The sequence below is a fragment of the Panthera pardus genome, unplaced genomic scaffold, assembly GCF_024362965.1.
Source record: "Panthera pardus isolate Hobbes unplaced genomic scaffold, ASM2436296v1 HiC_scaffold_4, whole genome shotgun sequence".
NCBI classification, from domain to species: Eukaryota; Metazoa; Chordata; class Mammalia; order Carnivora; family Felidae; genus Panthera; species Panthera pardus.
The window spans coordinates 18,872,122-18,900,070 of NW_026526969.1; the positions used below are offsets into that span (position 1 = coordinate 18,872,122).

The window sequence follows — 27,949 nt, forward strand, 5'->3', positions numbered from 1 at the left end:
CCAATGAGAAGATTCCATAGTTAGAATGCTCCAAGGGCCTTTTAGTTTACAACAGCCCTCCCCACCTCCCCCTTTCTTCCTTTGTTCCCTGACTCGCCTGTGCCTTAACCTTCCCGGGCTGAGGTCGTTGAATGTGGAGTTGGGAGTAAATGTACCAAGCACATCGCCCCGACATAACAGACACAGAAATCTCAAGTATATAGATAATAGTAAAAAGTAACAAAATTATTAGTAAGGGATACATTTTTATTTGCTACCTTTGTTTTTTATGCGATCTATTTCGGGGCGCCTGAGCGACTCAGTGGGTTAAGCGCCTGCCTTCAGCTCAGGTCATGATCTCAGTTTGTGGGTTCGAGCCCCGCGTCGGGCTCTGTGCTGACAGCTCAGAGCCTGGAGCCTGCCTCGGATTCTGTGTCTCCCTCTCTCTCTGCTCCCCTCCCGCTTGCGCTGTCTCAGAAATAAATGAACCTTAAAACTTTTTTTTTTTAATGTGATCTATTTAACGGTAAGTTTACAGAATTCAGTTTTTAAGAATGACTCTTAAAGATCGTGAACATCTGACGGGCAGCTTGCAAAATTCTGAAAATGTAACCAGGGGCTCCAGCGACTCCGGACAAGCCGGTGCCAGCACACCATCGCCCCCCCCCCCCCCCCCCCAATTTTTGATGGTTCGCATTCGGCCTCTTGCGCGGAGCATCTAAGAGCCGGGAGACTCCGGGCCGAGCGGAGGCACGGGGCTCGCCGGGGCGGCAGGCGCACCGCCGGGCTCCGCTCCCTCACCACGGCCGCGGGGCGGACGCCTCGGCTCCGAGCCCGGGGGGCGCTTTCCCTTCCGCTCAGCGCGGGTCCGGGTCCAGCCGCGCACCCGGCAGCCCCTGCGGCCGGAAGTCGGCCGGCCGCCTTCCCGGCTGCCCCCGCGCGGCGGCCGCACTTCCGCCGGCCGGGCGTCCCGCGCGCGCCTGGTTGGTTTGAAGGGAAGCGTTTATTAGTCACCGCGCGGGGCTGCTTGTCTTTTCCCGCGTTCCGAGTCCGGCCGGATCAGTGCGGAGGGACGAGGGGCAGGAGCTTCCTCGTGAGTCACCCTGAGGCAGCAGCGCCCGGGAGATCGGGCGTCCGTACGGGGGCGGACCAGGGCCAAGCCCGGCCGGCGGGGAAGCTGGAGGCCTGGGGGCGGCAGCTTCTGCTCCCGGGGCGCAGGCCTGTGTGCGTGGCCTTGGGCAAGACATTTCGCCCTTCTCGTGCAGCACACTCTGCCGCACACGCTGCCCTTGCCCCCCTGGCCCCGAACCCTTGCTCGGGGGCCCGCAGTGCCCCCCGCTCCGGCGACGTTTAGGGCAGCGCTGCCCGCCAGCCTGACCGGACGCGGCCCTCCGAGTCAAACGCTGGCTCCCTGAAAATACCGTCGAAACAGCCTGTAGCTAAGACAAAACTGAGTCCGATGCTTCCTTCTCTTGTTCGGGGAGAGCACTGTCTGAAAGGGTAGTTAGTCGAGAGGAGGTGGAGGGGCAGAGTTGGGGTGTTGAGGTTTGGGGCCAGGCTGAAGGGGGGCTTTTTGATGCAAGATTTTTTAATTAGGGTTGGGTAAGGATCGGGTCGCATAGCTCAGGATTTGTGGTCCCGGTGACGTGAGGATTTCATGAGCCTTGGAGCTTCAGCTGTGGCTTAATGCTACCTGTCGAAAGTTGGGGCGGTTTTCAATGGATTTTTGTGAGGCCGGAGAGTAAGGTTATTGACACCTTTTGTTTTCCTGGGCAGGTGTTTCCTGACATCATGCAATAATACAGTCAGGTTGTTTTGCCTCAGCCAGTATGAGTCACAGCCTTCTGTTGTTTGCACCCACAGAAACCCTGTATGTGGTTTGGTTGTGTGTAAAATGGGGATCATATGGCAGGGGGATGGGGAGGAGCTGGGCACGCCCTGAGAAAACCAGGGTCTCAGCCTCTGGTAGCCCAGCAGGGCTTATAAAAACGTCTGAGTCCTGAAAAACAATCCTTATCTCAAATAGGAAAAGGGAGCTCCAAATTGAAACGAATAGGTGGTTATTTATATATATATATCAATAAACAATAGACTAGATTTATTATTAGTACCTTATTACTGTCCACCAGCCAACTGCTACTCAAAGCACATAGTTAGGCGTGGTTGCATTTACCCTGTAGAGAGATGTGCACGTTCATATGATTTGTGCCGTGTGGTCAGGGGTTCAAAGCTAAGAATGCTCTGGGCTTCTCAAGGTGTTAAAACATCCCCGGGGCATTTGGCTCCTGGTCTTGGTACGTCCCTGCTCCGGTCTGTGAGCTCATTTCCTCATCTGTACGGTGGGGAAGACTGTGCTTTGGGCAGGATAAGGAGGAAGTGAGGCCATATGTTAGCCAGCAGTTGTCGGAACTGAAGTCCACAGGATTCTAGAGCAGTGTTCGCCCTCACCGGCATGGGCTGCCCTGCACTTTGTGGGTCTAGAACAGACTGAGGGCCCATAGTAAGCAAGCTGGGAAGGAATGGGAGTGTTAACCAGTTTGGAAGAAAGCAGGAGAATGGAGGTGATATTAACCATTCTCCCAGCTCAACCTGGTTCCATCCATTTCCTGCACTGCTCCCCACCCCACCCACCAGGACAGGTGCAGGGACGACATTAAACATGTTTAACAACCAGTTTGAAACCATGAAAACAGGCTTGCGGGAGAGGCTGGGAGCCCCCCACCCCCGTCTCAACAGGTATTAATGTTTTTAATTGCTAGAGTTTGTGGGGGTGGGTGGGGGGCTATGGGAGCAGGGTATTTAGGGAAGTCCCTGTTTAACCTGTAGTTGACATTCAGTTCGGGCCCTATCAGGGCCTCCCGGCTAAAAATGTGCCTGCGTAGGGAAGTGGGGGTCCCAGGTGTGGGGCAGGCGGAGGTGGGGGCCTGGGTAGGGGGCAGATCCTGATCAGGTGAGCCTTCTGTGGTCACCAGAGCAGTGGGGTCTCCTGGTGAGAGCTGGGCTCTACCAGGGAAGCTTCGGCTTCCTGGGGCTCCTGGGTGTTTGAGGGGCGCCCTCGCTGAACTTTGCTAGGTTTGCATGTCCGCCCATCTTAGACTTGGGGAACTCTTTCCCCTTTCCTGTTCCTAGCTGACACATTTCCTGTCCTCTCTCCACACTGGTGCTCCGTCTTTCACAACACCTTGCTGGTGAACTCAGCTTTGACACCCGTCCTTAGCAGCTGGAGGATTAGTTCTGCCCTTAAGGGCAAGAAAGACTGGGCCTTCCAACCCTGCCGATTCGAGGGAAAATATTTGTGTTCTATTTCTTCATGATAAAGAACAGAAAAAAAAAAAAATCACTACACAGCTCTAGAAAAGTCTTTAGAAAAGAGAGGAGTTCGACAGTACATGTCAGATAAGTTTATAAGCTAGTGATTTTCCTACTAAGAATGTAACTTGAGTGAGAAGGAAAGCTGGTGAGAGCAGATAAAAAAGGGCCAGCCAGATGTCCAAGGCCAGATACTCCCCTTGCTTGCTTTTGGCTTCTGTAATCTTGCTTGCCCCCACATCAGCCAGCAGCCAGGAACCGGAAGACTGATTGTACTAGTCCCACCCAACCCGGAAACACTTAGGTATAAAGGGTCAGTAAAACCCGAGCCGGGTGCTCAGCTTTTGGAGGTGACTCCGCTGGGACGGCACCGGTGCGAAATAGTCTTTTTTAATTCCCTGAGTGTGTGTCGCTTGTCCTTTGCTGGACTATTTGCTGTATTATTTTTGGTGCGTTGGCCAGGAAGCCGACAGCCGTGCTGGCCCCTTGAGTCACCACTGTGGGAGGCCACGGAGAGCCCACTCATCGCGGGGCCCTGTGACGAAGGTACGCCACCACCTTGACCGCGACCCTCACCAGGCCCGACAGTAGTCAGCCGCCGCTGTTTTCAGACGGACTCTAGGGGAGTCAGAAAATTCTGCCAGGACGGGACATCGGATCGGGTGAGTGTCCCCGGGGACCCAGCACCGAGTTCAGGCCCGCCCTAGGACAGGGAAGTCCCAGGTGGAAGTCTGTAGTCTGTCTGAATGTGTGTGTGAGTGCTACACGGTCTCGGCCACGGAGCCTGAGTGGGTCCTACCCTGTGATTCCTTGACAGCCTCATACGGCTCAAGGCAGAATCAGGTCCGCCGAGGCCTGATCTGAGTCGGGTTTATACTGACCTGCCAACGTTAAGAGGCGTCTGAGTACCTGCGAGGAGAGCGGCCAGGTGGACGAAGCGACCTCTTCCCTCGTGTTTGTCCTGCGACACCGCACATTGGGAGGGACCCATCTGGGATACCAGGATGGGGGGGGGGTTCCTCAAAACCAACTGTTTTGGAATGTGTGATAAGAATTTTAAAAAGGGATTTTCAGGTGACTGTGGGTCAAATTGACCCCCGGGAAATTACGAACCCTCTCTGAATTAGAATGGCCTGCATTTGGTGTAGGCTGGCCCCCTGAGGGCACCCTAGATGTCCCCCCAGTCTGAGCTGTTTATAAAGTAGTTACTTGAGACCCCAGCCACCTGGATCAATTCCCATACATCGATCAGTGGCTGGAAATAGCCCAAGTCAAGCCTCCTTGGGTTCAGTAAAGGACAGCGTAGGGTCTTAGTGGCACGGGCTGAGAAGACCTCACGACAGAAAAAAACGCCCCCGTCCTTGAAGAAAATTTAGACATCCTTCCTTTTCTGCCACCATAGGCCCCCAGAGTCCCATCAGTCGAGGGAGGGGAACCTCGCCTGGCTGACAGTCCACTCCCATCGGTCTCACCCCCGCCAGCAGTCAGTCCGCCCCCACCGGGGACACCTGAACCAGTAGGAGGGTGCCGTAGGTCCACGGCTCAAGGTCCAAGGCCCCAGTGGCAATGTAGATGCCATTGCAGGAGACAGGTCTACAGGGAATAGGCCCCGATGGGACCCTTTCTACTACCAATGGTTCTCCACTACTGACCTCCTCACCGGGAAACACCACACTCGCCCAACTCTGAGAGGCCGCAGGCGATGATCTTCTAGAGTCCATATCCAGTCTCAGCGCCCTGCCTGAGTCAACTGTAAGCAGCTTCTGCGTCCCCTTTTCAACACAGAAGAGCACCAGCGAATTGTCACCAAAGCCAGAAGATGGCTCCCGACTCAAGCACCAGATGGACAACTAGACGTTGAGGCCTAGGCACGGGAGGCTGTGCCCGAAGAGGAACACAGAAGTGGGAAGGGCCAGACTAGAAAGATACCGACTAGCCTTCCTCCAAGGGGTAAAAGCAGGGGCCAAACAGCCTACCAACATGGCAAAAGTATCTGAGGTGTGTCAAAAGCCAGAAGAGGGTCCGGCTGACTTCTGTGAAAATTATGTGAAGCCTTCAGAGTTTATACTCCATCGACCCAGAAGCCCTCAAAAACCAGCACATGGTCACTCCTGCCTTTGTGGGATAGCCCCATAGTGACATTAGACAGAAGCTCCAAAAATTGGAAGGATTTGGTGGAAAGAACGCCACCGAACTATTGGAAATCGCCAACAAGGTTTTTGTAAATTGGGGCCAAGCTGCCAGAAAGGAGGCGGACAGCAGAGTGAAACAAAAGGCAGCTCTCCTGGCCGCGGCCTTGGGGCGACCACCCTCTGTGGAAGGGCACGGAAACCACAAGGGGCTCAAGAACAAAAAAGAAGGGCGCCACTGGGATAGGGTCAACGTGTCTACTGCAAGGAATGTGGACCCTAGAAAAATGAATGGCCCAGCCGCCAAAAAGGGAAACCAAAAGCTTCTACTCCACCAAGATGCTACCAACCAGAACCACCCGAGGCCGACCTGATCGGTATCCAGCTGGGCCCCCATGAGCCCATGGTCAAAATGAAGGTGGGGGGCCAGACAGTAGACTTCATGGTCGACACAGGGGCCGAACACTGTGCGGGGACACACAGGGTGGCACCTCTGTCGGGTCGAGAAGTCACCATCGTAGGAGCCACTGGGATGCAAACCTGAAGGCCATTTTGCCGTCCCTGACAGTGACCTGGGAGGTCACCAAGCAGTTCACGAATTCCTGTATCTACCTGACTGCCCACCGTCACTGTTAGGTAGAGACCTCCTAGCCAAGATGGGCGCACAAATAGCCTTCACCTTGGATGCACGGACACAACAGCACCTAAATGAAAAGGCCCAACCCATGGTTTTGTCCCTGATGATTCCACGGGAAGAGGAATGGAGATTATATACTTCCCCTCCCGGTGAGCCAACTGTGGCCCCCGAGCTAGAAGCTGAATTCCCTTCAGTTTGGGCAGAAGGAACCCCCCTCTCATCTGCAAAAAACCACCCTCCCCAATATTAATTGACCTAAAGCCTGGGGCCCAGCCTGTCAAAATATGCCCATACGTGATCTCATGGGAGGCAGGCCTGGGGATCCAGACACTCTTGGACAGGCTACTCAAATGGGGACTGGTGAAACGATGCCAGTCCCCGTGGAATACTCCCCTGCTGCCCGTGAAAAAGCCTGGGACAGATGATCACCGCCCTGTGCAGGACCTAAGAGCCGTAAATGGAGCAGTCGTCAGGCTGCATTCAGCATTGCCCAACCCATATGCTCTGCTAGGACTCATACCCTCTGAGGCAGGATGTTTCACGTGTCTAGATTTAAAGGACACCTTCTTCTGTCTCCAGCTAGCACCTAATAGCCAACCGCTATTTGCCTTTGGATGGGAAAACCCTACCACAGGAGCAAATGAACAATTCTCTTGGACTAGACTGCTGCAAGGATTAAAAAATCCACCAGCCTTATTCAGTGGGGCACTGGCATCTGACTCAGCCAGGTTTCTGGGACGGGACCTAGGATGTGTCCTCCTCCAGTACGTGGACAATCTCCTGCCAGCCAGTCCCAGGCGGACCCAGTGCTGAGAGGGAACCAGGGCCCCACTCAGGCCGCTAGCAGAGGTGGGATACCGGGTGTCAAAGAAAAAGGCACAGATTTGCCCGTAGGAAGTTAAATATTTGGGCTTCAGAATTACTCAAGGCAAATGGATGCTGCGAGCCGAAAGGAAACAGGCAGTCTGTGCCATTCTGGTTCCCACTCCTCGCTAGCAGGTCCAAGAGTTCCTGGGAGCAGTAAGATTCTGTCGGATATGGATCCCAGGGTTCTCGGAGTTGGCCGGACCTCTCTATGAGGCACCAAAGGGGGAAGAAAGGGCACCCCTTTTCTGGGGCCCTCATCAAGAAAAGGCATTTCAAAACCATAAAAACAAAACTCGCAGAGGCCCCGGCCCTGGGACTTCCAGATGTATCACGAGATTTCAGTCTGTTCGTACGTGAAAGCAGTGGGGTGGCCCTGGGGGTTCTCACCCAGGAATTTGGAGCTTGACCAAGACCAGTGGCATATCTTTCAAAGCAGATTAACTCAGCTGTGGGAGGACGGCCACCCTGTCTGAGGGCCCTGGCAGCCACCGCACTTGTGATCAAGGAAGCAGGCACACTCATGTTGGGGCAAGACCTAAGCTCTGAGGTTCCCCGTGCTGTTATTACCGTGATAGATGCCCGAGGGCAACACTGGCTAACACGTGCTCGGATGACAGTATCAGGGACCGCTGTGTGGTCCCACGAATCAGATCGGAAGCCGTAGAAACTAAACCCTGCCACTTTCTTGCCTGCAGCGGCAGGGCCCCCAGAGCATGATTGTCTAGGGGTCCTTGATGGAGTCTTTTCCAGCCGACCTGACGTATCAGACAGAGCCTTACAAAATCCTAATCTCACCCTGTATACCGACGGCAGCAGTTTCGTGGACGCCGGTTACGCAGGAGTCTCTGATTTCGAGGTCACAGAAGCAGAGGCCCTTCCACAAGGACGACCAGCTCAAAGAGCAGAACCGTGGGCCCTAATGAGAGCACTAGAACGCAGGAAGGACAGACAGGCCAACAGACACGCTGACTTGTGCCATGCCCTTGCCACTCTACCTGCACGTGGGGCCCTACACAAGAACGGACTTTTGACCACAGGAGGAAAAGAAAGAAAAAATTGGGAAGAAATCCTAAAACTACTGAGGGCAGTCTGGGAACCGAGGGAGGTAGCAGTCATCCACTGCAGGGGACACCAAAGGGGAAAGGACTCCGTGTCGGAAGGTAACTGACGGGCAGACGCCACAGCTAAACAAGCAGCGGGAGAATGAACGGCACCCTCGAAAATCACGCTGGCCCCGGAGCTGCCGGCTTCCCCAAGGTACACGATCCAAGAGACAGAATGGGCACAGCGGGAAACAGGAGGCCAGACGGAAGGGTGGTGGGTACTTGCGGACCAAAGAGTCTGTGTACTGGAGCCGCTAGCCCGCCAGGTGGTTCCCCAGCAGCCTGAGCTCCCCCACCTGGGAAGAACCGCCCTGGAAACCTTATCGGGCTGTTACTATGTAATCGCTCGGCTCCCGTCCTTCTGTGCCTCGGTCTCTCAACGCTGCCTCCTCTGTGCTCAAAATAACACCAGACGGAGCCCCACTGGACCCGTGGGAATCCATTGCTGCGGTCAGGCACCCTTCAAAGATTTGGAGGTAGGCTTTACCGAAATGAGAACCGGCGGAGGATACGAATTTCTTCTATTCATCTGCACGTTTCCGGGCTGGGCGGAGGCCTACCCCACACGCACCGGAAAGGCAAGAGTAGTCACCAAGGCCTTGCTAAGGGATATCATCCCCAGACGTGGAATGCCGTGAACCATGGGCTCAGACAGCGGCCCGGCTTTTGTGGCCGAGGTGATGCCTAACGTATCCCTGGGCATCCGATAGAACTTACACGCAGCCTACCAGCCCGAGTTCAGAGAAAGCGGAACGTATGGAACCGGACCCTTAAATCAGCCATGGCGAAACTGCGTCAGGAAACTAATTTGCCAGACATACGACCTCTATCTAGCTCTTCTCCAAATACGCTGTACACCCCGGGCAAAAAATCGGATCCTCCCCATTCGATATCCTCTCTGGAAGATCCCCTCCACTAGTCAAATTCAAGGGGGACCTGACAGAACTCGGGAAACAAGAATTAGGGAAAACTATTTGGGATACATACATGGTGACGGACAGGATACCTATTTCCCGTGGAATAGCTGTACATCCCACAAACCTGGGGATCCGGTTTGGAGTAAAGATAAGAAAAGGAAACCACTCAAACCTACCTGGAAGGAACCCTATTTCGTTGTGCTAACCACGCCCACGGCCCTCAAGGTCGCAGGACTAACCGCCTGGATCCACCAGTCTCAAGTAAAGGCGGCCCGTCTGTCGCCTGACAACCACTTGGAATGGAAAGGAACTTCGGGAGCCAGAACAGTCCTCTACAGACCACCCTTAAGAGCACAGCGCCGATAAGCGGCCTGCAGCCAACCCCTGAGGGCTCTGTGTAAGCAGAAGCTTGAGGAAATCACCAAGCGACTTCAGTGACCTACAGCACGTCGTTCTCGAATTTCCCTGTCATCCCCTGCCCGTTTCTTTTGCCATATGTGTTGCCATGCTGTCTGCTTAGGGCTGACCCAAGTTACTCCACAGACGGGCGCCTCGGTCACTGACTCCCGTTAGCCTCCCCCTGCTCACTAGTGTCAGGATGGCTCGTTCTCCTTAGGTGTGCACGATCTGAGTTGCGATTGATGTCCTCTGCACGTTGTTCTCTGCCTTTAGAACCGTCTCCCAGCCCAGGAAGGGCTGGCCCTGTCTCCCGTCCCCGTGGCGCATATCCCTGTTCCTAACCTGCTCAGAAAGAGTCTGCTCGCTCCCGCCATGCAGATGTGCGACCTGTCACTCCCCGCCTGTCCCCCAAGGCCCGAAGAGCCACTCTGTGCTCCCCACCACCGGACCCCATCTGTCGTCATGAGGGCCAAACTTCTGTAACAGACGCACGGGGTTGCACTGCCTGCTACCCCGCTCGGCCTCCTACAGAGGCCACTCCTCCCCCTGTGCCCTTCCCGACTCCTGCCCCAACCCTCCGGTCCACAGAGGTCAGACGACACTACCACGTGTCCCTGTGCCACTGTGTACCCCCACGTGCCGGACAGATGTTATACCAGGAGGGTCACTCCCTGTACCAGAAGTGGGAAAACTTACTGGACGGGAAGAATGAAAATGAAACGTTACTGGGGGCTGCCCGATCCGACCTGCCCTGATGTTCCCCGTGCCTGTCGGGTCGTCCTCCGCGGGGACATGAATCAGGTAGACCGCTTGCCTTAGGTCCCCGTCTGGACCAGAGGTTAAACGCAGCTCATCGCCTCCTCGGTGCTACCAATCCTGCCGGCTCTGCTTGTCCGCGGGACCCACCCGTTAGGCAGCTAGTCCGATAACACAGGCCCCTGTAAATGTTACCCTGCTACCAAAAGACCCGGAGCCCTGCACGGGGAGACCTGTACCAACTGGAGTCGAACTGCCCCCAGTGGCTCCCAGTTGCCTGACAGACAAGAGGGGAACAGAGCCATTTGGCATTCTGACCATCGGCCAGTGCAGCCAAACTCTTGACAGTCAGGAGCTCAGTCATCTTCCTACGAGCCAAGCCTGGTGTCGACCCCTCCCAGGGCTTCTCTTTATCTGTGGGACGGACGCCTCCCTATGTCTGCCGGCTGACTGGACGGCCACTGTACCCTGGCCTTCCTCCTCGTAAGATAAACGTTGTTCCCAACATCGGTCTCTTAGAGTACCCGTGGCAGCATATACTCGCTCAAAAAGAGCCACTCGAGTCATCCCCCTGCTGATTGCCTTAGGGATGTGGCAGGGGTGGGCACCGGAGTAGGAGGAACCGTGTCCTCACCCACTTACTGCCATGAATTGTCCAGGGACCCGACAGACGGCACAGAACGGGTTATCGAACCTCTGGTGGTGTCACAAGCCCAAGTAGACTCCCTAGCAGCGGTAGTCTTACGGAACAGAAGAGGGCTGGGCCTCCCACTGCTGAAAGGGGAGGGCCGTGTCTCTTCCTGAACAAAGACTGCTGCTTCTGTGCCAGCCAGTCAGGGACAGTCGGAGGTATGGTCCACAGGTTAAGGGAGCGAATCACCAAACGAGGCAGGAACGGTTCCTCCTGGAACGGTCGGAGGAACATGTAGAATTGGGCATCCTGGCTCCTCCCTTAGCTGGTCCTCTCCTGGTGCTTGTCACAGCCCTCCTGTTTGGTCCTTGTGTTCTGACTACGCTAACCAGGTTTGTTTCCTCCCGCCTGGAAGCTGTAACACTCCAGATGATGCTCCAGATGGAGCGTTCTAGTGTCGCTACTCTCCTTTGGATGGCGAAGAACCCTGGCGGTCACTTTCCTCCCCTCGACATCCGTGTCCAGCAGGAAGAAGCCAGAACGGCCTTTGCCCCTCCCCCCGTGGCAGCAAAGGGCCCCCTGGCCCCCACAAACGGATTTTCTCTAAGTCTGCTACAGCAGCTTGAGAATCAAGAGCGGGGAATGAGAAGGAAAATGGGTGAGAGCAGATAAAAAAGGGCCAGCCAGGTGTCCGAGGCCGGATTCTCCCCCTGTATGCTTGTGGCTTCTGTAATCTTGCCCCTTATGGCAGCCAGCAGCCAGGAACCAGAAGCTTGACTGTCCTAGTCCCGCTCAACCCGGAAGCACATACGTTTAAAGGGTCAGTAAAACCCGAGTCCGGGTGCTCAGCCTTTGGAGGTGACTCCGCTGGGCCAGCACCGGTGCGAAATAAACAGTCCTTTCTGTCCCCGAGTGTGTATCGCTGGTCTCTTCCTGGGCGCCGAGTTCTTGCTGCAACGTGAGGAACAGATGAGAGATGTTTCTTAAGGATTTGTGAACAAGGTGGTTGACGGAAGCATCATATGCAACAGTGAAAAGAATGAATATCCGGTATCAGAGGACAGGCCTTGGGTCACTTACACAATGGACTGTTATATCGTATTAGTAATCATATTATGGATGAATAGTTTACGGACACGGGCGATACCAAAATGTGTTACATTTAATAAGCGGATTGGGGCACCTGGGTGGCTCAGTCGGTTGAGCATCCGACTCTTCATTTTGGCTCAGACCGTGATCCCAGGGTCGGGAGATCGAGCCCCACATCGGGCTCTGTGCTCAGTGTGGAGCCTGCTTGAGATTCTCTCTCTCTCCCCCCTCCCCCCTCCCCCTTCCCCCCTCTCCCCTTCCCCCCTCTCCCCTCTCCCTTCTCCCCTCCCCCTTCTCTCCTCCCCCTTCTCCCCTCCCCCTTCTCCCCTCCCCCTTCTCCCCTCTCCTGCCCCTACCCAGCTTGTGCTCACTGGTTTGAGTGCTCTCTCTCTAGATAAAATAATAAAGGTAAAAAGCAGATTAAAATAATGTAGTAGTATGATAGAAATAATACAGAAAGGGAAAAACAGAATTTGTAGCCTGCTTCATTAAGTACAAATTTGTAAACTGATTTCATTAATTCATTCAACAAAATACACTGACGATGTAACAGTAACAGGTTAAAAATGTAATTTACAGCGCGCCTGACTGGCCTGATGGAGGGTGCAACTCTTGATCTCAGGGTTGTGGGTTTGAGACCCACATTGGGTCTCTTTGTTTATTCATTTATGTATTTTGGTTTCAGGAGTAGAATTCATCCCAACGGGTGCCCTCCTTAATCCCCATCACCTGTTCAGCCCATCCCCTACCCACCTCCCTCCTTCAACCCTCAGTGTGTTCTCTCTTTAAGAGTCTCTTGTGGTTTGTTTCCCTCTCTTTTTTCTTGTTCTTTCCCCCGGCCACGTGTTCATCTGTTTTGTTTGTTAAATTTCACATACGAGTGAAATTATACGGTATTTGTCTTTCTCTGACTTACTTGCTTAGCGTAATACACTGTAGTCCCATCCACGTCATTGGGAATGGCAGGGTTTCATTTTTTGTTTTTTGTCAAAATAGTATTTATTTATTTGTAAATGTTTATTTTGAGGGAGAGGGAGTGCGAGGGCCTGAACAGGGAAGGGCAGAGAGAGAGGGAGAGAGAGAATCCCACACCGTCAGCACAGAGCCCCACGCAGGGCTTGGTCCCACGACCCTCGGATCGTGAGCTGAGCTGAAGTCAAGAGTTGGATGTTCAACCACCTGAGCCACCCAGGTGCCTCAAGGTGTCATCCTTGGGATGGCTGAGTAATATTCCATCGTGTATATATTACATCTTTATCCGTTTATCAGTCGATGGACACTTGGGCTCTTCTCATAGCTCAGCTGCTGTCGAACAGCCTCGCTCTCCATTGGCAAATTTAAAACGAGAGCGGGAATGAGGGCGCGGGAAGAGAGAAGTAGGGTCATTCAAGTGGTTGTCTAGCTCCCCCAGAGCTTTAGACAAGGGGAGCGGCCCGGCCCCTTGTCTAGCTGTTAACTAGCGGCTTTGTGTTGCGGCTGCTGGCGGTATGTTAGTTCCAGACGGATGTCTTTGAAATGGACGCTTCTGCGACCCAAAGCTTCGTGTCAGGGACTCGTGTTGCAAATACACATGCTGGCCTCTGCCCCCAGTGCCTGACCCTGGGCTCCTTAATCCCTTGGAATTTCCTGGGTGGCCGGAGTGTCTTCTAGTTTGAGGAGGCGGCTCTTGGTGGGCTCCGGATAGCTCCCGGGCGAAGGCTGGTCACTAGAAAGACCAAACCGCGATTAGAAGCTTGCAACCTCCAGCGCCATCCTCCAGGGGGCGCAGAGGGGCTGGAGATGGAGTTGAGCACCAGTCACGCCCACGTGATGGGTCTCCGTGAACATCCCTAAGGTGTGGGGATCCGAGGCCTTCCGGGTTGGTGAACACATCCACGTGCCGGGAGAGTGGCGCGCCCCCACGCCACGACACGGTGGCTCCCGCGTTCGGGATCCTTCCTGGGTTTGCCCCATGCCCCCCTCATCTGGCTGTTCCCTGGATCCTTTATTACATAATAAACTGGTAAACATAAGTGTTCCCTTGAGTTCTCTGAGCGATCCTAGCAAATTCTTGAACCCGAGGAGGGGATCCCGGGAGTCCCGGCTTTGTAGCCAGGTCGGGCAGAAGTGTGGGTGATGCGGACCCACCGCCTGGGATTGGCATCTCTGAAGTGGGGGGATCTCATGGGGCCGAGCCCTGGCCCTGTGGGGTCTGTGCTAACTCCAGTTGGCGTCTGCATTGAGTGAATGTGGAGGACACCCAGTTGGTGTCCACAGAAAAGGAGAATTGCTTGATGAACAAAATCCTACATAGCCGGACCAGACAGCACTTTGCGTCTACAGACAGCTGGTTTTTCCTCTCCAGTCGGATGTGGGTGGGAGGCACGGGGCGAGTCAGGGACGGTCCTAGCCATGCGGCTGGAGCGCCCAGGGGGATGGTGCCGTTCTCTAAGATGGGGACCCCGGGGGTCGGGGTTCCAGGGAATCTCAAGGTCCCCTACTTGTCCTCAGCACCCAGACTTGGGCTGTGGCAGGCTGCCTCGTGTCTCACCAGGCGCGCTGGGCCTCCCTTCACCCCAACCCCCAACCTGGATGGGTGTCCCCATCCCAGCCACCGACCTAGGCCCTAGAGCTGTGTGTCCTCCTGGCTGGAGAAACCACACTGACTTACCCAGAAGCCATCAGTCAGCCGTAACCAGCAGCCACGCACTGCCCCGGGGGGGGTGAGGGGGAGGCGGAACGTAGTCGGAGGTGGCTCTCCACCCCGCGGGGGAGGCCGGGGCTGGTTTTCCGTGCTTCCTCTCCGCAGGCATGACGTGGCTACGCGGGTCACCTGGGGGGCTAGTCACGGCTTGGTAGGAAACCCCCAGAGGAAGGGCTAGGAGCACCTGTTAGTCCCAGCTCTGTTAGTGGATCTTGTGCAGCATTCACTTCCTTTCCATGAGTCCTTGGCCATGACTTCTGACCTCGAGACTGAGGTCCTGCCCTCTCTTCTTGGGCCATGAGTCACTCCTACATCACCACGAGTACTGGAAGCTGCCCAGCCTGGCGATGGGCACCCAGCGAGTCAGCTCAGCCAGCTTGCCCGTTGCCCTCTGTCCTCCTTCCCAGCAGGCTCCTCTGGGCCCGGCCCTCCCCAGCCCAGAGCTCCCCTCTGCTTCCTGGTGGCGGAGAAGTGCCCAGCCCTTCTCGGCTGGTCTCGGTGTCGTGGTCAGAACAGGTTCCAGTGGGTCCCAGGTGGGAGGGGGAGGGATGCCGGAGTGCTGGGGAGTCCGGCTTTATTATGAGCTGGTCAGGTGGTGGATGACGCTCAGGGACATGCGGGGCAGAACTTCATAGTGGGGCGTCTGGGGGGGGGGGGGAGGAAGGCCTGTTTTGTGGCCTTTGCCGAGTTTGGTGGTATGTCCATTGTCCCGTCGTGCACGGCTGGTCTCAGGACACTGCTGTGATGTCAGCTCTTGCAAACTTCCCACCAGCTTCACCATCAGCTCCTGCTAGCCAGTCGGAGCCCTTGTTAACACATCCCCGTGGTAAACGTGCAATTGTTTTTTTTAAATGGGCTCCGTGTTCAACGTGAGACTTGAACTCGGGACCCTGAGATCAAGAGTCGCACGCTCTACAGACTGAGCCAGCCAGGCGCCCCAAACATGCTATTTTAAAGGTAAACAGACAAAGCAGAGGGGGCTCCAAGTTTACCCGTGACCAACTCTTAGCCACTAGGCAAAGTTCTTGTGCGGGGAGAAGGGGGGCAGTAGAGGGGTTTTCCACCAACCAGAGAAGCCGTGTGTAGCCTGGGAAGTTGGGAGTGGAGGTGAGGGGTTCTGGCCCCCAGGGTGGGCCGTCCGGTGACGTTTCTGCAGGAGGACTGGCCACCTTCCTCCCCGGAGATTCCCACCCCGGGCCGACGGGTTACTTTTCCATGAGAACCGTAGGAGTCAATAGGGGAAAACGGGATCAGCTCTAAGAAATCCAGCGGACGGCCAGCTTTTCTGAAGGAGGGAAAGGCTGTGGATAAATCCGGACTGAGGAGGCTGTGAGGAAGATGTGGGGCCCGGGGTGTGGGAGCTGGGCTCGGGTGAGGTGGGGCTCCGAGTGGGACCTGGGACCTGGGACTGAGACGGGGTTGGAGCCACTTTGGACCCAAGTCTCCAAGAGGCAGGGAGCCCTGTGTGAGAGCTAGGAGAGTTCGGGAGTGTGATTAGACCAGGGGAAGGGCATCCCCAGTGATGAAGCCGCGGTCAGTGAGCAGTGTCCTCGAGTGTCCCCAGGGCCTCGTTAGTGCCCGGAAGACCTCGCCCGCAGACCAGCACAGCCTGACGCTGCTCATGGGGCCCCGGGCCCCTCGCGACCACCAGCCCTTCAACCCGAGCAGCCCGTGCTCCCTTGGTCGGTGGTGGCAGGCAGGGTGGGGCCGACCAGTGCTCCTCCCAGATGGATAAACTGAGGCCGGGCTTGGAGGAAGGAGCCCGTGTTCGGCCGGCTCCTTGGGGCGCTCCGCTGGCTCGCGTGAGGGCGGCTGGCACAGCCGGCCCACGACCGGGGAGACCGGGGCACCGGCGGTGTCGCAGGATGGGCTCGGGTGGGCGGAGCCACACGCAGCTGGGGGGCCACTCCGCCCCGGGGGGCCCACGGGTGCCGCCACTTCCGGCGTTCACGAAAGAGGACATTCAGATTTTCTCCCCCGTTCTTTCACATGGAGAATACGCCCGATTTGCCGTGGTGACCATCCCGAAGCGCCCGCGTGGGTCCGAGGCGTTGACCACCTGCTTCAGCTGCACAACTTTCCAGCTTCCCCGAGGACTCTGCCCCCGCCCCCGCCCCCACTTCCTGTCTCTGGGCCTGCACTTGAGGGACCTCGTGGAAGTGGAACCCTGCAGTATCTATCCCTTTGCGCCTGGCCCTTCACCGAGCGTGACGTCCGCCAGCTCAGCCGCGCCGTAGCCGGTGTGGTAGCAGGTGTGCGGCAGTCCGTCCTTTCTGTGGCTGAGTGACGTGTCTCACTGGGTGGAGGGACCACAGCTTGCTTATCCCTTCGCCCACTGATGGACATTGGGCTGTTTCCTCTCTGGGGCTCCCGTGCCTAGTGCTGCCGTGACCGTGCGTGCCGGTCCTGCTTGGGCGGGCACCCGGGGGCAGGCCAGGTGCCACCCAGCACCCGCCGTGAGAGCTGTCAGCCCCCTCCCCACACCCCCCGGGGCCCCTGGTGGTCCGGCGGCCTCTGCCCCTGTGCCCATGAGCTGGTTGATCCCTGGCCCCGGAACGGCCTCCCCGCTTCTCCTGTCCCCGTTTCGTCCCCTGCACAGGGAGGCCCACTGGGTGGGGTCGGGCCCCCTCGGTCCCCGTGCCTGTCCTCTGCCCCAGCTCCGATCTGCTGTCCCACCCGGCAGACCCTTTGCTCGCACCTTCCCCGGGGCCGGAATGACCTCTGACTACACCTGGAAGACTCAGCTGGAGAGATCGCCATCCTCCCTGCCCCCGTCCCCCTCCCGGTTTGGTTTCCCTGTGACTCTATCATCCGTCAGACTAAACGACTGATGGATGGTGTTTCTCCCTCTCCTCCAGCGTCCCCAGCGTGCGGGCAGGGGCGGTCTTCGGTCTGCTCGCCGCTGTGTCTCCAGCACGCCCGGGTGTGAAATGGCGTTGGTGTGCCACTTCTTCGGGCTGAGCCCCGCCAGCCCCACCTGCCACTCGCGCGATGCGTCCGCAGCCCTCTCCGTCCTGCACAGCTCGCTGCAAATCATCGGTGGCCCTGCGATGGCGTGACAGGCGCCGGGTGGCAGGGTGGGTGGCAGGGTGGGCACCTGGGGCCCAGGCGAGGACATGCCCAGCCGGCACTGCCGGTGTGGCTGCAGCATCCAGTAGGCACTCCGTAAATGTCTCCAGTGGATGTCAAGTCACGCCGGGGCCCCCACTCTCTGGGAACTGGGGAGCCGGTCTCTGGGGCCCTTGCTGAGCGCTGGTGCCCGACAGCCTTCACTGCCTTCTCAGGTCTTCCTGTGGCTTCCTGTGGCTCCTTCTCCTGGAGGCCCTCTACCTGGCCACCCTTTTGGGGGACCAGTGACATCTCAGGACACGTGTCTGTCCCTCGGGTGACCTCGGCAGCGGCCCAGTTCTCAGGAAACGTCGTAATAGGACACTGGGGAGGCTGCATTCTGGGACAGCTGGTCCCTGGCACAGTCCTCCCAACACCTCGCCACGCTTGTTTATTCGTTCGGCAAACACCCACTGAGACCCGGAGTGCACCGGGGCCATCCTAGATCCCCAGGGTGTGCTGGGCCACCTGACACTGCCCCTCCCCTCGGGGCGGGGGGTCACAGCTCCCAGCACCCAGCCTCTCGTGGCCCTCCAGGGGCCCTGCCCGCCTCCGTGCTTCCCCACACCCCTCCCCCGTGCTGAGACTCCTTCACCATCATCACTTGCTCACCTGCCTCCCACCCCCGGGGAGATGCCTGCTGCCCGAGGGTAGGACCTGTGTCTTATCCGTGGTGCCCCAGTGCCTGGCATGGGATCTGACATACAGCCGTGGCCCAGTAAATGCTTGTCGAGTGAGCCGGGGAGGGCCAACCACCTTAGTTTCAGGGAGGCAGCGGTTTGGGGGAGCTTGGGGCTAGCCGTGGAGTAGAGACGGCCCAGGGTGGTGAGCAGGCGGCGGGGTGGGGGGGCACCCACAGAGCCTGCCCTTCACCTTTGCTGCTTGGCATGGGTGTTCTCCGGCAGCTCCCTGACCCCGGTCCTGGGACAGAATAATGCATCAGCTGGGGGCTGTTCGGGGCTCCTGCACCCCCATCCTTGGCTTGTATTGGGGCAGGATGGGACAGGGGGCTCGCCCTGATGAGAGGGGGCGTCTGGCTGTAGTTTAGCCCCGAGTTGCCTCCTGCCCTTCTAGCCGAAGCCGGAAGGGGGCAGTAAAACACACCAGCGATCCCTTGTGGCTCCGGGGAGGTGGTCGGCTGCAGGCTCCTGCCACCTGTCAAAGCCCCAGGGTCTGAGCGGACACAGCACAGGGGTCACCCCTACCCCCAGGCTGTGGGGGAGGAACATGTTGGCCAGGCCGGGGCGCTCCAGAAAGGCTGAGGCGGTCTGCCCAGCGGGGTGCGCTGAGTGTCCGCCTGGAGGGCCCCCAGCTCCTGCCAGCACCCTGTCCTGCGCCCCAGCCCGGCTTCCTCTCTTCTGTGAGCCCCCCTGCTCGCCCCTGCCCGCCTCTGCACGCCTCTCCACTGCTCCCACTTGCCCTCCGGGTCTCCGCTTTCTGGGCGGTCTTCACCTACAGCCCCCCAAGGTCAGGTGCCTCCCCGGGCCCTTGAGGCCCCAGCCCACCCCACTCCGCTCCTAGGACCCTGGGTGAAAACCATCCATCCCCTGGATCAAGATCCCTCGGGATCTACCGGGTACGGTCCAGTCTCCCGCCTCCAGATTGGGGTTCAAATCCGGCTCTACCTGTCACCACGAGCCTGCTCGCCCCCAGCCTCAGTTTCCTCAGCTGCAGAGCGGGGACAGTGAGGGAATTTGAGGAGGAGGGTGTGGCGATGCGGGGCTCCTGGTACACTCTCCTCCCGCTGTGTCTCCCACCCCTTCCCAGCGCGAGGTTTGTTGATCGTGTGAATGAGAGGACGAATACGCAGTGGGTCTAGGACCGGAATCCGTCTGCCCTCCTTCTGGGGGTGGGGGACCCCGGGGTAGCACCCACCCGGGCTCCCTGCTCCTGCATAGCCCAGCTGCCCTTTGACCCTTAGGCGTGCAGGGGCCGGGCCGGGCTGTGGGAGACGGTACCCCAGCCCTTCCCAGGCAGCCACGTCAGTCGGCCACCTGGGCACCTGCCTGGGTTTCCCCGAAGTCCAGGTGAGGGGTGAGTTGTTGGGCACCCGAGTGACAGGACCCACATGACAGGTGGCCACTGGGGGCCTGATTCATGGCTTTCTGGGAAGTGGGTTAACGGAATCCCAGGGCCCAGGGCCTGGTCAGGCCTCCTGGCTGAGTCACAGTGGCCCCTGGAGGGAGGAGCCGTTACTGAGCCTCTGGGCAGCCCCGTGTTCCCAAGGCCCCAGGACCTCCCCACGACCCCACACCCTAAGTCTTCCCTTCCCCACACAAACTGGGGACCATCCCAGTCAGTGTCAAGGCCACTGGCCTGCACCACTGGGCCTGGGTCCTGCTCCTCCAGAGGCCAGATTCTGGGCCCACAGCTGGAGCCCAGGTCCTGGGCCCCCAAACCAGTCCACTGCTGGTGGGGGGTGGTAGGGATCTCAGCCAGAGCCCCCACCTGGGCCCCCTTAACGGCCCATTTCCTCCCCACAGTCCCGCCCCACCTGTGACCTACAGCCCGGGGTGGCCAGACCGAGCCACTCACTCACTCGGGGGACTGGTCCAACGGCATTCCACCTCCCGGGATAAAACCTGGGGTGACCTGTGGGGAGCTCTGCACACAGCTCTCCCAGCCGCGCCCGCGCCCCCACCGGCCATGGTGGTTTCCAGAATTCCCCCGGCCCTGGGTGGAGGCTGTCTCAGGATCCTAACCCCCCTTCTGCTTCTGGCTTCTGCAGGTGAGTCCTGAGGCCCCTCTGCGCCTCCCTCCTCTGTCCCCCAGGGCCACCCCCTCCCCTCCCCCTACTCAGCACTGGCCCTCCGGGCCCTGCCTGGACCCAGTCTCCCCCTCCCCCTCGTGCTCGCCTGCTCTCAGCCACGTCCGGTGGCCGCCAGCAGAGGACTGCAAGGAGGCTGCAGTCCACCGCCTCCTCTTCCCTCCCGGCTCTTGGGACCATGAGTGTCGTTACAGGCCTCAGGCTCGGGGGTTGAGAGGGTCTCGGGCCGGGGCAGGTGTGCGCTCCCCCGCTCTCATCTCCCCCACCCCCACCCCGTGAGAGGTGCCAGGCAGGTGGGATGGAGTCCTGGCTCAGGTTGCCCGACAGGAAGCTGGTGGGAGGTTAGGGCCCCGGCTTAGGGCCGAGCCTGAGGCTTCCGTCAGCCCTGCCCAGGCTCCGGGAAATGCCCCGCCCTGGAGAGACACCCCGGGCACCGGGGCTCCTCTCTGCTGGCCTGACCCTTCCTTCTCTTGCCCTCAGCCTCCCTCCGTGCCGCCAGGATACCTGGTGAGTTCGGGGGGCCCTGGGGGAGGGCTTGAGGGGAGGGGCTGCGTCTGGGTCTGTCTGTGGGGTAAGCAGATCAGAAGGGGGCGGTGGGGCCAGAGGGGAGTCAAGCGGGAGAGGAAGGCAGGCAGCAAAGAAGGCCCAGGAGGCAGAGCAGAGACTCTTACTCGGAGGGGAGGGGCCCAGGCAGCGGGGGGAGCACCAGCAGATGAGGGGAGACGGGTGGCCAGCTCGTGGGGAGGGAGAGGAAGAGAAGGGCCGGGGAACGAATGGCGTGGGGCGTGGGCAGGGTAGGATCGTTGTGCCCCTTGGATGACAGAAAATGTGACCCTCGTCCGCCAGCACCCCCAGCTTGTGGGAAGCCCCAGCGGCTGAACCGGATCGTGGGCGGCGAGGACAGCACTGATGCCGAGTGGCCTTGGGTCGTGAGCATCCAGAAGAACGGAACCCACCACTGTGCAGGCTCCCTGCTCACCAGCCGCTGGGTGGTCACTGCTGCCCACTGCTTCAAGGGGTGTGTACGACCGGTCCCCTCCACTTGATGCCCCAGGCTTCCTGCCCCGGACCTGGGCTCCCCACTCGGCACCAGCGCCCGGGTCTTTGTCCGGCCTTGGGGCCTCTCATAGAGGAGAGCGAACCTGCTTCTGTTTTGGGGCCTTCAAACGCATGTGTACCCCCAGACACTCCCTGCCTGACCCTTCCCCACCACCCCTGGTTCCTGGCTGACCCCACCCCCTTTCCTGTTTCCCCCAGCAACCTGAACAAGCCGTCCCGATTCTCTGTGCTGCTGGGGGCCTGGCAGCTGGAGAACCCTGGCCCCAGGTCCCAGCAGGTGGGTATCGCCTGGGTGCAGTCCCACCCCGTGTATTCCTGGAAAGAGGGCTCCCGTGCAGACATCGCCCTGGTGCGTCTGGAGCACACCATCCACTTCTCTGAGCGAATCCTGCCCATCTGCCTGCCTGACTCCTCCGTCCGTCTCCCGCCGAACACCCGCTGCTGGGTTGCAGGCTGGGGGAGTATCCGTGATGGAGGTGCGGCTTTTCCCCTGCCACGTGGCCAGGGGGTGGATGGGGACAGAGGGTGGCAGACGCTCAGAGCCACAGGTACAGTGGGCAGCAAAGGTTGGAGCCAGAGGCATAGCAGAAGGGAAAAGACAGACTCTTCTTGTGACGACAGAGACGGAAGAAAAAGTGAGCCGCGATCCAGAGGTGTGAAGTCCCAGAAACCTAGGTGGACAATTTTAGGTCCTTTCTAGTTAAAGAGTATCTTGGCTGTGTTCTGAGGGAACAACAGCCAGATCAACGAGGCTATTAAGTGATCTAGGAAAGGCTGGAAGGAGGCCTGTGTGGGGCCTGGCTGAGTACGTGAATGTAAAACAGCCCTGAGATTCCAAAGTGGGAACAGGCACCCCCTGGTGGCAGCATGCCGTAATTGCAGGCAAAATTCCCAGAAGGAAGTAGGCTCCAGAATTGGACAATATTAATTGTCAGACCAAGTCTGGAGGTCTGGAAAACATCATCTAGAGACACAAGGCAGATAAAGTAAGAGGCAGAGAAGCAGAAAAAGGTAGGTGGGTAGATAGATAACGGGGGTGATAGAATAGAAAGATAATGAGTGAGAAAAAGTGTCAGAAAAATGGGATTTTAACCAGATTCCAAAAGAAATCAAGGGAAATGACACCAGGTGTCTGGCGATCCCACTGAGTCTGAGGTTGCAGACAGCCTCCCCATCGTCATCCTGCAGGGCTCTTTTGAGAACTGGAGTTATGAGCTGGGGAGGGTCTACAGACCAACCTTAGGGCCTGCGGTCCCCCTAGAGTGTGGGGGATTCCTCAAGTTCCAGTAACGTTCAACATTAGGGGATCGTTTACTGCACACTTCCTCTGTGGCAGTCCACTTCCTCTGCTGGAGACAGTAGTGCTTGGGGCAGGACAAGCCGGGACCAGCAGTTCTAACCGTTTTGTGGGCATCAGGGGACTCGTGAAAGATTCAGAGTCTCACGCGGCTCATTCACGTTCGGACCCAGTAGGTCCAGAGGTGTGCAGTCTCGGAATTTGGGTTTTCCGCAGGCATTTGGGAGTCTGACTGACGGAGTTGATCCATTAACCTTTGAGACTTGCCTCTGAGGGAGAACGGAGGGGCAGCAAAGAGAGGGCTTTCCAAGCCTGACCCTGTCCTCCCTGCCCCCAGTGCCCCTGCCCCACCCCCAGACCCTGCAGAAACTGGAGGTTCCCATCATAGACTCGGAAGTCTGCAGCCGCCTCTACTGGCGGGGCGCTGGGCAGGGAGCCATCACCGAGGACATGCTGTGCGCTGGCTATCTGGAGGGGCGGCGGGACGCCTGTCTGGTGAGCACCTGAGTTTCCCCACTTTTGTCCCGCTGAGCTCCACCGCTGCCCCCCCGCCCCCATCAGCTGAGACCTGTAGGTGCCCCTAGACACCTGCACAACCTGGCCTCTGCTTGGCTCAGTCATCCGTCTGTTCGGCCACGCGGCCACGCACCAAATGTGTACTGAGCGTCTTGGGCGGGCCAGACCCCACTCTCCGGGAGCCTGCCTCCTCCTCAGGGGGTTCCCATGCCCTGGTCCCCACCAGCTCCGTCACCACGGTGGAGGGCGGCAGGCTGGTAGCATGGTAGCACCCGGGCTTGGACGTCGGAGGGTCCTGGTTGCAATTCCTAGTCTGCCGCCAACGGATGCCAGTCTGGGCAAGCCGGGGCTTCCCTCTGAGCCTCGGTTTCCTCATCTGTAAGGCAAGCAACGGTACTCCCTGGCTTGGGGGCTGTGAGGGACAAGGTCTGGCACAAAGTGCTTCTCACCAGAAGCGAGCCCGAAGGCCTGTCCAGCTTAGCCCTCCCGGCCCTGGTGAGTCGCAGTACCATGGGGGGTGTGTGTGTGCCCCCTTGACCCTCACCCCAGGGAGCCGTCCGTCCCCCCCACTGTGTGGGGTCCTGGGCTCTGCCCAGCCCTGACCCGCGTGGGTCCCTAACTTTCCCCCCTCTCCGCAGGGTGACTCGGGGGGCCCCCTGATGTGCCAGGTCGAGGGCACCTGGCTGCTGGCGGGCATCATCAGCTGGGGCGAGGGCTGTGCCGAGCGCAACCGGCCCGGCGTCTACATCAGCCTGGCCGCCCACCGCTCCTGGGTGATGAGGATCGTGCAAGGGGCGCAGCTCCGCGGGCACTCACAGGGGAGGGGGCCCGCAGGGGAAGGCGCGCCCTCCCCGAGGGGCCCGCGTTAGGGACGTGGGGAGACGCGGCGGCCACGCCGTTGTAAGTAAGCCATCTGCCTCCGGGGGGCGCCCGCGGGCCGGCACCGAGCGGCCTCGCAGCCCGCCCCGCCCGCGCGAGCGCCTCTGTGTGTATATATATACATGTTAATAATTTTTACAGTTATTTGTACCCCGCCCTCATATCTTATTTATTCCTCCAATTTCAATAAATTATTTATTCCCCCGTTGCTGTTTTTCTAGGTATGACATTGGGAAGCAGGGTACGCTTGGGGTTAAAATGGGGGCAGGTCGGGATGAGTTTGGTCGCCTGGCCAGGGACCCAGGCGTCCTGTCCACCTGCGTTTCAGTGTTCTGACCCCTGGCCTTTGTACTTCCTTTCTGTGCCCCCCTCCCACCAGGAAGAAAGGAGGCGGGAGGCCAGCGGACCGGGAGACCGGCTCCGCCAGTGGAAAGGGGGAGTGCTGGCCGGGGTGGGGGGCGGTCCAGGCCCCCAACCTGCCGGTTGTGTTTCCAAAACTGGGCTAGCTGGGAGAAGCCCGCCCCTATGAGAGCGGGGTGTCCCCTCCCTCCCCTCAGAACCAGGCCTCCCGGATTTGGGGCCTCTACGCCCCCAGGAGCTGGCTCCGGAGTGACTCAATGCCCATCTGTGAGTCCTCCAACCAAGAAGGGAGCCAAACGATGAGACAGCAGGTCCCCAGGCCCTGCTACACCTCGGGCTTGAGTCACCTGGCCTGTGCCTACAGCAGGTGGGACCAAGTCCCAGGCTACAAAGGGATCTGCCCACTTCCCCGCTGGCAAACACCCCCTTCCTCCAGGACTGCCCTCCACCCCCCTTCTGCAGCCCAGGCCCTAGCCTCCTGGACCAGCCCCCCGTCCCACCCCCGGCCCCACATCTGGAGCCTGACCCAGCCCACCTGGGATTCCCTGCAGTGAGTGAGATACGCGGACCCGGGCTCTGTGGTTGACCTGAGACTGTGAACTTCACATAGTTCACACAGAGAGATTCATTCTAGGGCGCCTGGGTGGCTCAGTCCGTCAAGCGTCCGAATTCGGCTCAGGTCATGATCTCACGGTTGATGAGTTCAGGCCCCGCATCAGGCTCTCTGCTGTCAGCACAGAGCCCCCTTCCTATCCTCTGCCCCTCCCCCACCTCAAAAATAAACGTTAGAAGAAAAAAAGATTAATTCTAGAGCGAAGAGGTCCAGTCCTGCTATAGGAGAGATGATCGCGCTCTGCTTTCACCGTGTCTCCAACTGGAAACGCGACGTGAGTCTTCGAGAAGGCAGCGGCGGGCAGCGCAGGGTTTTGGCTTGCCCGCTGTTTGTTTGGTACCCTCGCACCCTTTGCTGGGAGGACATCTGCTCCTGTAGTTTGGTCGCCCTTCTGTCATGACCAGATCGCAGCGGATGCTGGGGGATTGGTTTGATTAAAAACCAAACACTGAACGGGCCTCCTGCCCCCCTGGGAACCAGCCTTTTCCTTCTGCCGGTTCCCACATCACAGGAAGTGAGCGGGGACTCAGGTGAGCGCTGAATCCACATCCCGGCCCTCCCCCCATGTCGCCCTGTGCCTGCCCCTCCCCCTGCCCTCAGCTCTCGCCTTCTGCCCCCTCCCCACCCCCTCCCCCTCCCCCAATCCGCCCTCTGTTCCTCGCCCCCAGGTTCTGCCCCTGCTCCTTCCCCCATTCCTTCCCCTCCCTCCTCTGCCCCTTCCTGCCGATGGCTCTCTGCCCCCCAGTTTCTCCCCTGCCTGTGCATCTTTCACCCCGCCCTCTGCCCCCGTTCAGTGGTCAGAGGGTCCCCCTCACGTGTCATCCGATGGAAGCCCCACGGAGGAGATGCCTAGAAACACCTGCCGGGGTGGAGGAGCGGCCTCACAGGTGGCAGGACACTCGTGAGGGTGGGCTCTCGGGGGCTGAGCGATCAGCCTCCAGGCACCCGCGCCCCCCTCCCCCCCCCAGCCCAAAGGCACCTGCCAGCCTCCGGGAGGAGCCCGAGGGCAGGCCGGGCCCTGGCGTGGGGAACCACACGAGGCTGCCAGCTGCAGCACGTCCGGTGACCCCCTCCCTAGTCAGGATGGGGGGTCCCGGAGCTGCAAACGTAGTCAGCCCCGCGCCGGCACGGTCCACACCAGGATGGCAGCGAAGGCCCTCGGCCCAGAAACACACCCCAAATCTGCGCCACTCTGGGTGGGGGAGAACCCACTGCTTTGTCTCCACCGGCACCGCCTGCCTCTGGGGGCCACAGACCGAGACCCTTGCAGCTGTCCCCTGAAGGGGACGTCCCAGGAGCCGGTGGCAAGGGGCCGGCACACCCACGTGCCCAGTGGACAGGTGTCTCCACCAGCTTTACCTCCCTCGTGGAACAGACCTTTGCAGAGCTCCCTTACCTCCCCAAGGGCAGGGGCGGGGCTGTCTGGCCACTGTGACAAGGTGACAAATGTCATTCTAGCGGGAACGTCTTCCCTGCAGGCTGTGAGGTCCCGGCGCATGTCTGTTCCTCCACATGCTCTGTCCTCAGACCTTTAACCCTTGAGGAGACGTCCACCCCCACCCCCACCCCCCCCGGGACCTCACAGCTCTGCCCTGGCATCCAGAACAAGCTGGCCAACACCCACCCCGCGACTTGCTGCCATGGCCAACGCCCCTCCCTGGTGCCCCCCACCTTAGAGACCGGAAGAGTCAGGCACCTGCTTCCACAAGGTCACAAGAGCACGTAGGACTGAGTGTTGGCCCAGGAGAGGGAAGCAGATGTCCGATGTTTTCTTGGGGAGACTTGTCTTTTTCCCTATAAAAGGGACATACTCAGCTGGCATCCTTTTCCCCTCTTCTTTCTTCTTCTAGTCTTGGATGTACATGTGATGCTTAAGAGCCAGCAGCCACTTTAGCACCACAAGGCTAAAAGCTGCTGTTATTTTTATAAAAAATGTAGGTATGCATTTTATGTCTTCTCCTCCCTCCCATTTTTTTATTCATTTTTATTGTATTTTACAATTGTATTATTGCATCTTATTAACGTGTGGGTTACGGTCTTTCTAAGGTTCCCAGACCCAATTCCAGCGTGGGAGGAGGGGTCCCCACACTGAACACTAGACGATCCCCGGATACCAGAGTGCCCAGGATTCTCCGTCCTGACACCGTCCACCCAGGGACAGCGACAGGGGCCACGGGTTAGGGGTTCAGCCCCACACGATCACCCCGCCCCCCAGTGCTCCCAACCACAGGCCACAGAGAGGAGGGTCCTCCTCCACGGGCTCTTCCAGTTGGTTAGAGCGGCTCCCAGAAGTCAGGGAAACGTGCACGTTTACCACCTTTTGGATGGATACGACCATGTGCACACGCAGGGTGGAGGGGCCCCCTGAGAGCCACCGGGAGAGCAGCCAACCCCCCGTCATCTCCGACTCCCAGCAGCCAGAACTGAGACGACAGGAGTGTTTGTCACCCTGTCCGTGGGGTTTGTGACGGCAGCATCGGTGGGAGGCGACCGGAGTCTCTAAGACGCGCTGCCCTGAGTGGTTTGACCCGCATTTCTTCCCCACCTGCTCGCCGTGCTCGGGACGGTCTTGGGCGACGCCTGTCGTGATGTAATTATTGTTAAATAGAAAATCGCAGGCCCCAAATGGCGTCACTTAGGTCAAGTCTGCCACCTGGAGTCTGAGCCCTGACCTGGGTGCACTTTCCAGCCTGTCCCGGAAACGAAACAAGGCCTGGTCGGCGCCAGTGAGGGCCTCTGCGCCCGGGCCTCACCACCCACCTCAGACCCCTGCCCTGCCCCTACCTAAGGGAAAGCGGCCTTGCCCGCCGCCATCTTTTCTTTTCTTTTGCCGTTAACTCCTTGCCCACCC

General features: G+C 58.8%; 1 protein-coding gene and 1 long non-coding RNA gene across 2 annotated transcripts; both read left to right on the forward strand.

Annotated features, from left to right (window-relative positions):
• Positions 1-912: 912 nt before the first annotated feature.
• LOC109278180 (brain-specific serine protease 4-like) lies at positions 913-24,333 on the forward strand. Its single transcript, XM_019468253.2, has 9 exons — positions 913-2,715; positions 3,751-3,950; positions 17,358-17,576; positions 20,091-20,335; positions 20,855-20,881; positions 21,221-21,392; positions 21,632-21,909; positions 23,068-23,225; positions 23,885-24,333. Exons 3-9 carry the CDS (start codon positions 17,491-17,493, stop codon positions 24,113-24,115), a joined length of 1,197 nt encoding a protein of 398 aa, XP_019323798.2. The 5' UTR covers positions 913-2,715; positions 3,751-3,950; positions 17,358-17,490; the 3' UTR covers positions 24,116-24,333.
• Positions 24,334-25,000: 667 nt separating this feature from the next.
• On the forward strand, positions 25,001-27,943 carry LOC109278183 (uncharacterized). The gene is made up of 3 exons (XR_002085529.2): positions 25,001-25,999; positions 26,949-27,036; positions 27,145-27,943. It is a non-coding gene; the product is annotated as an uncharacterized LOC109278183 (long non-coding RNA).
• The last annotated feature ends 6 nt before the right edge of the window (positions 27,944-27,949 follow it).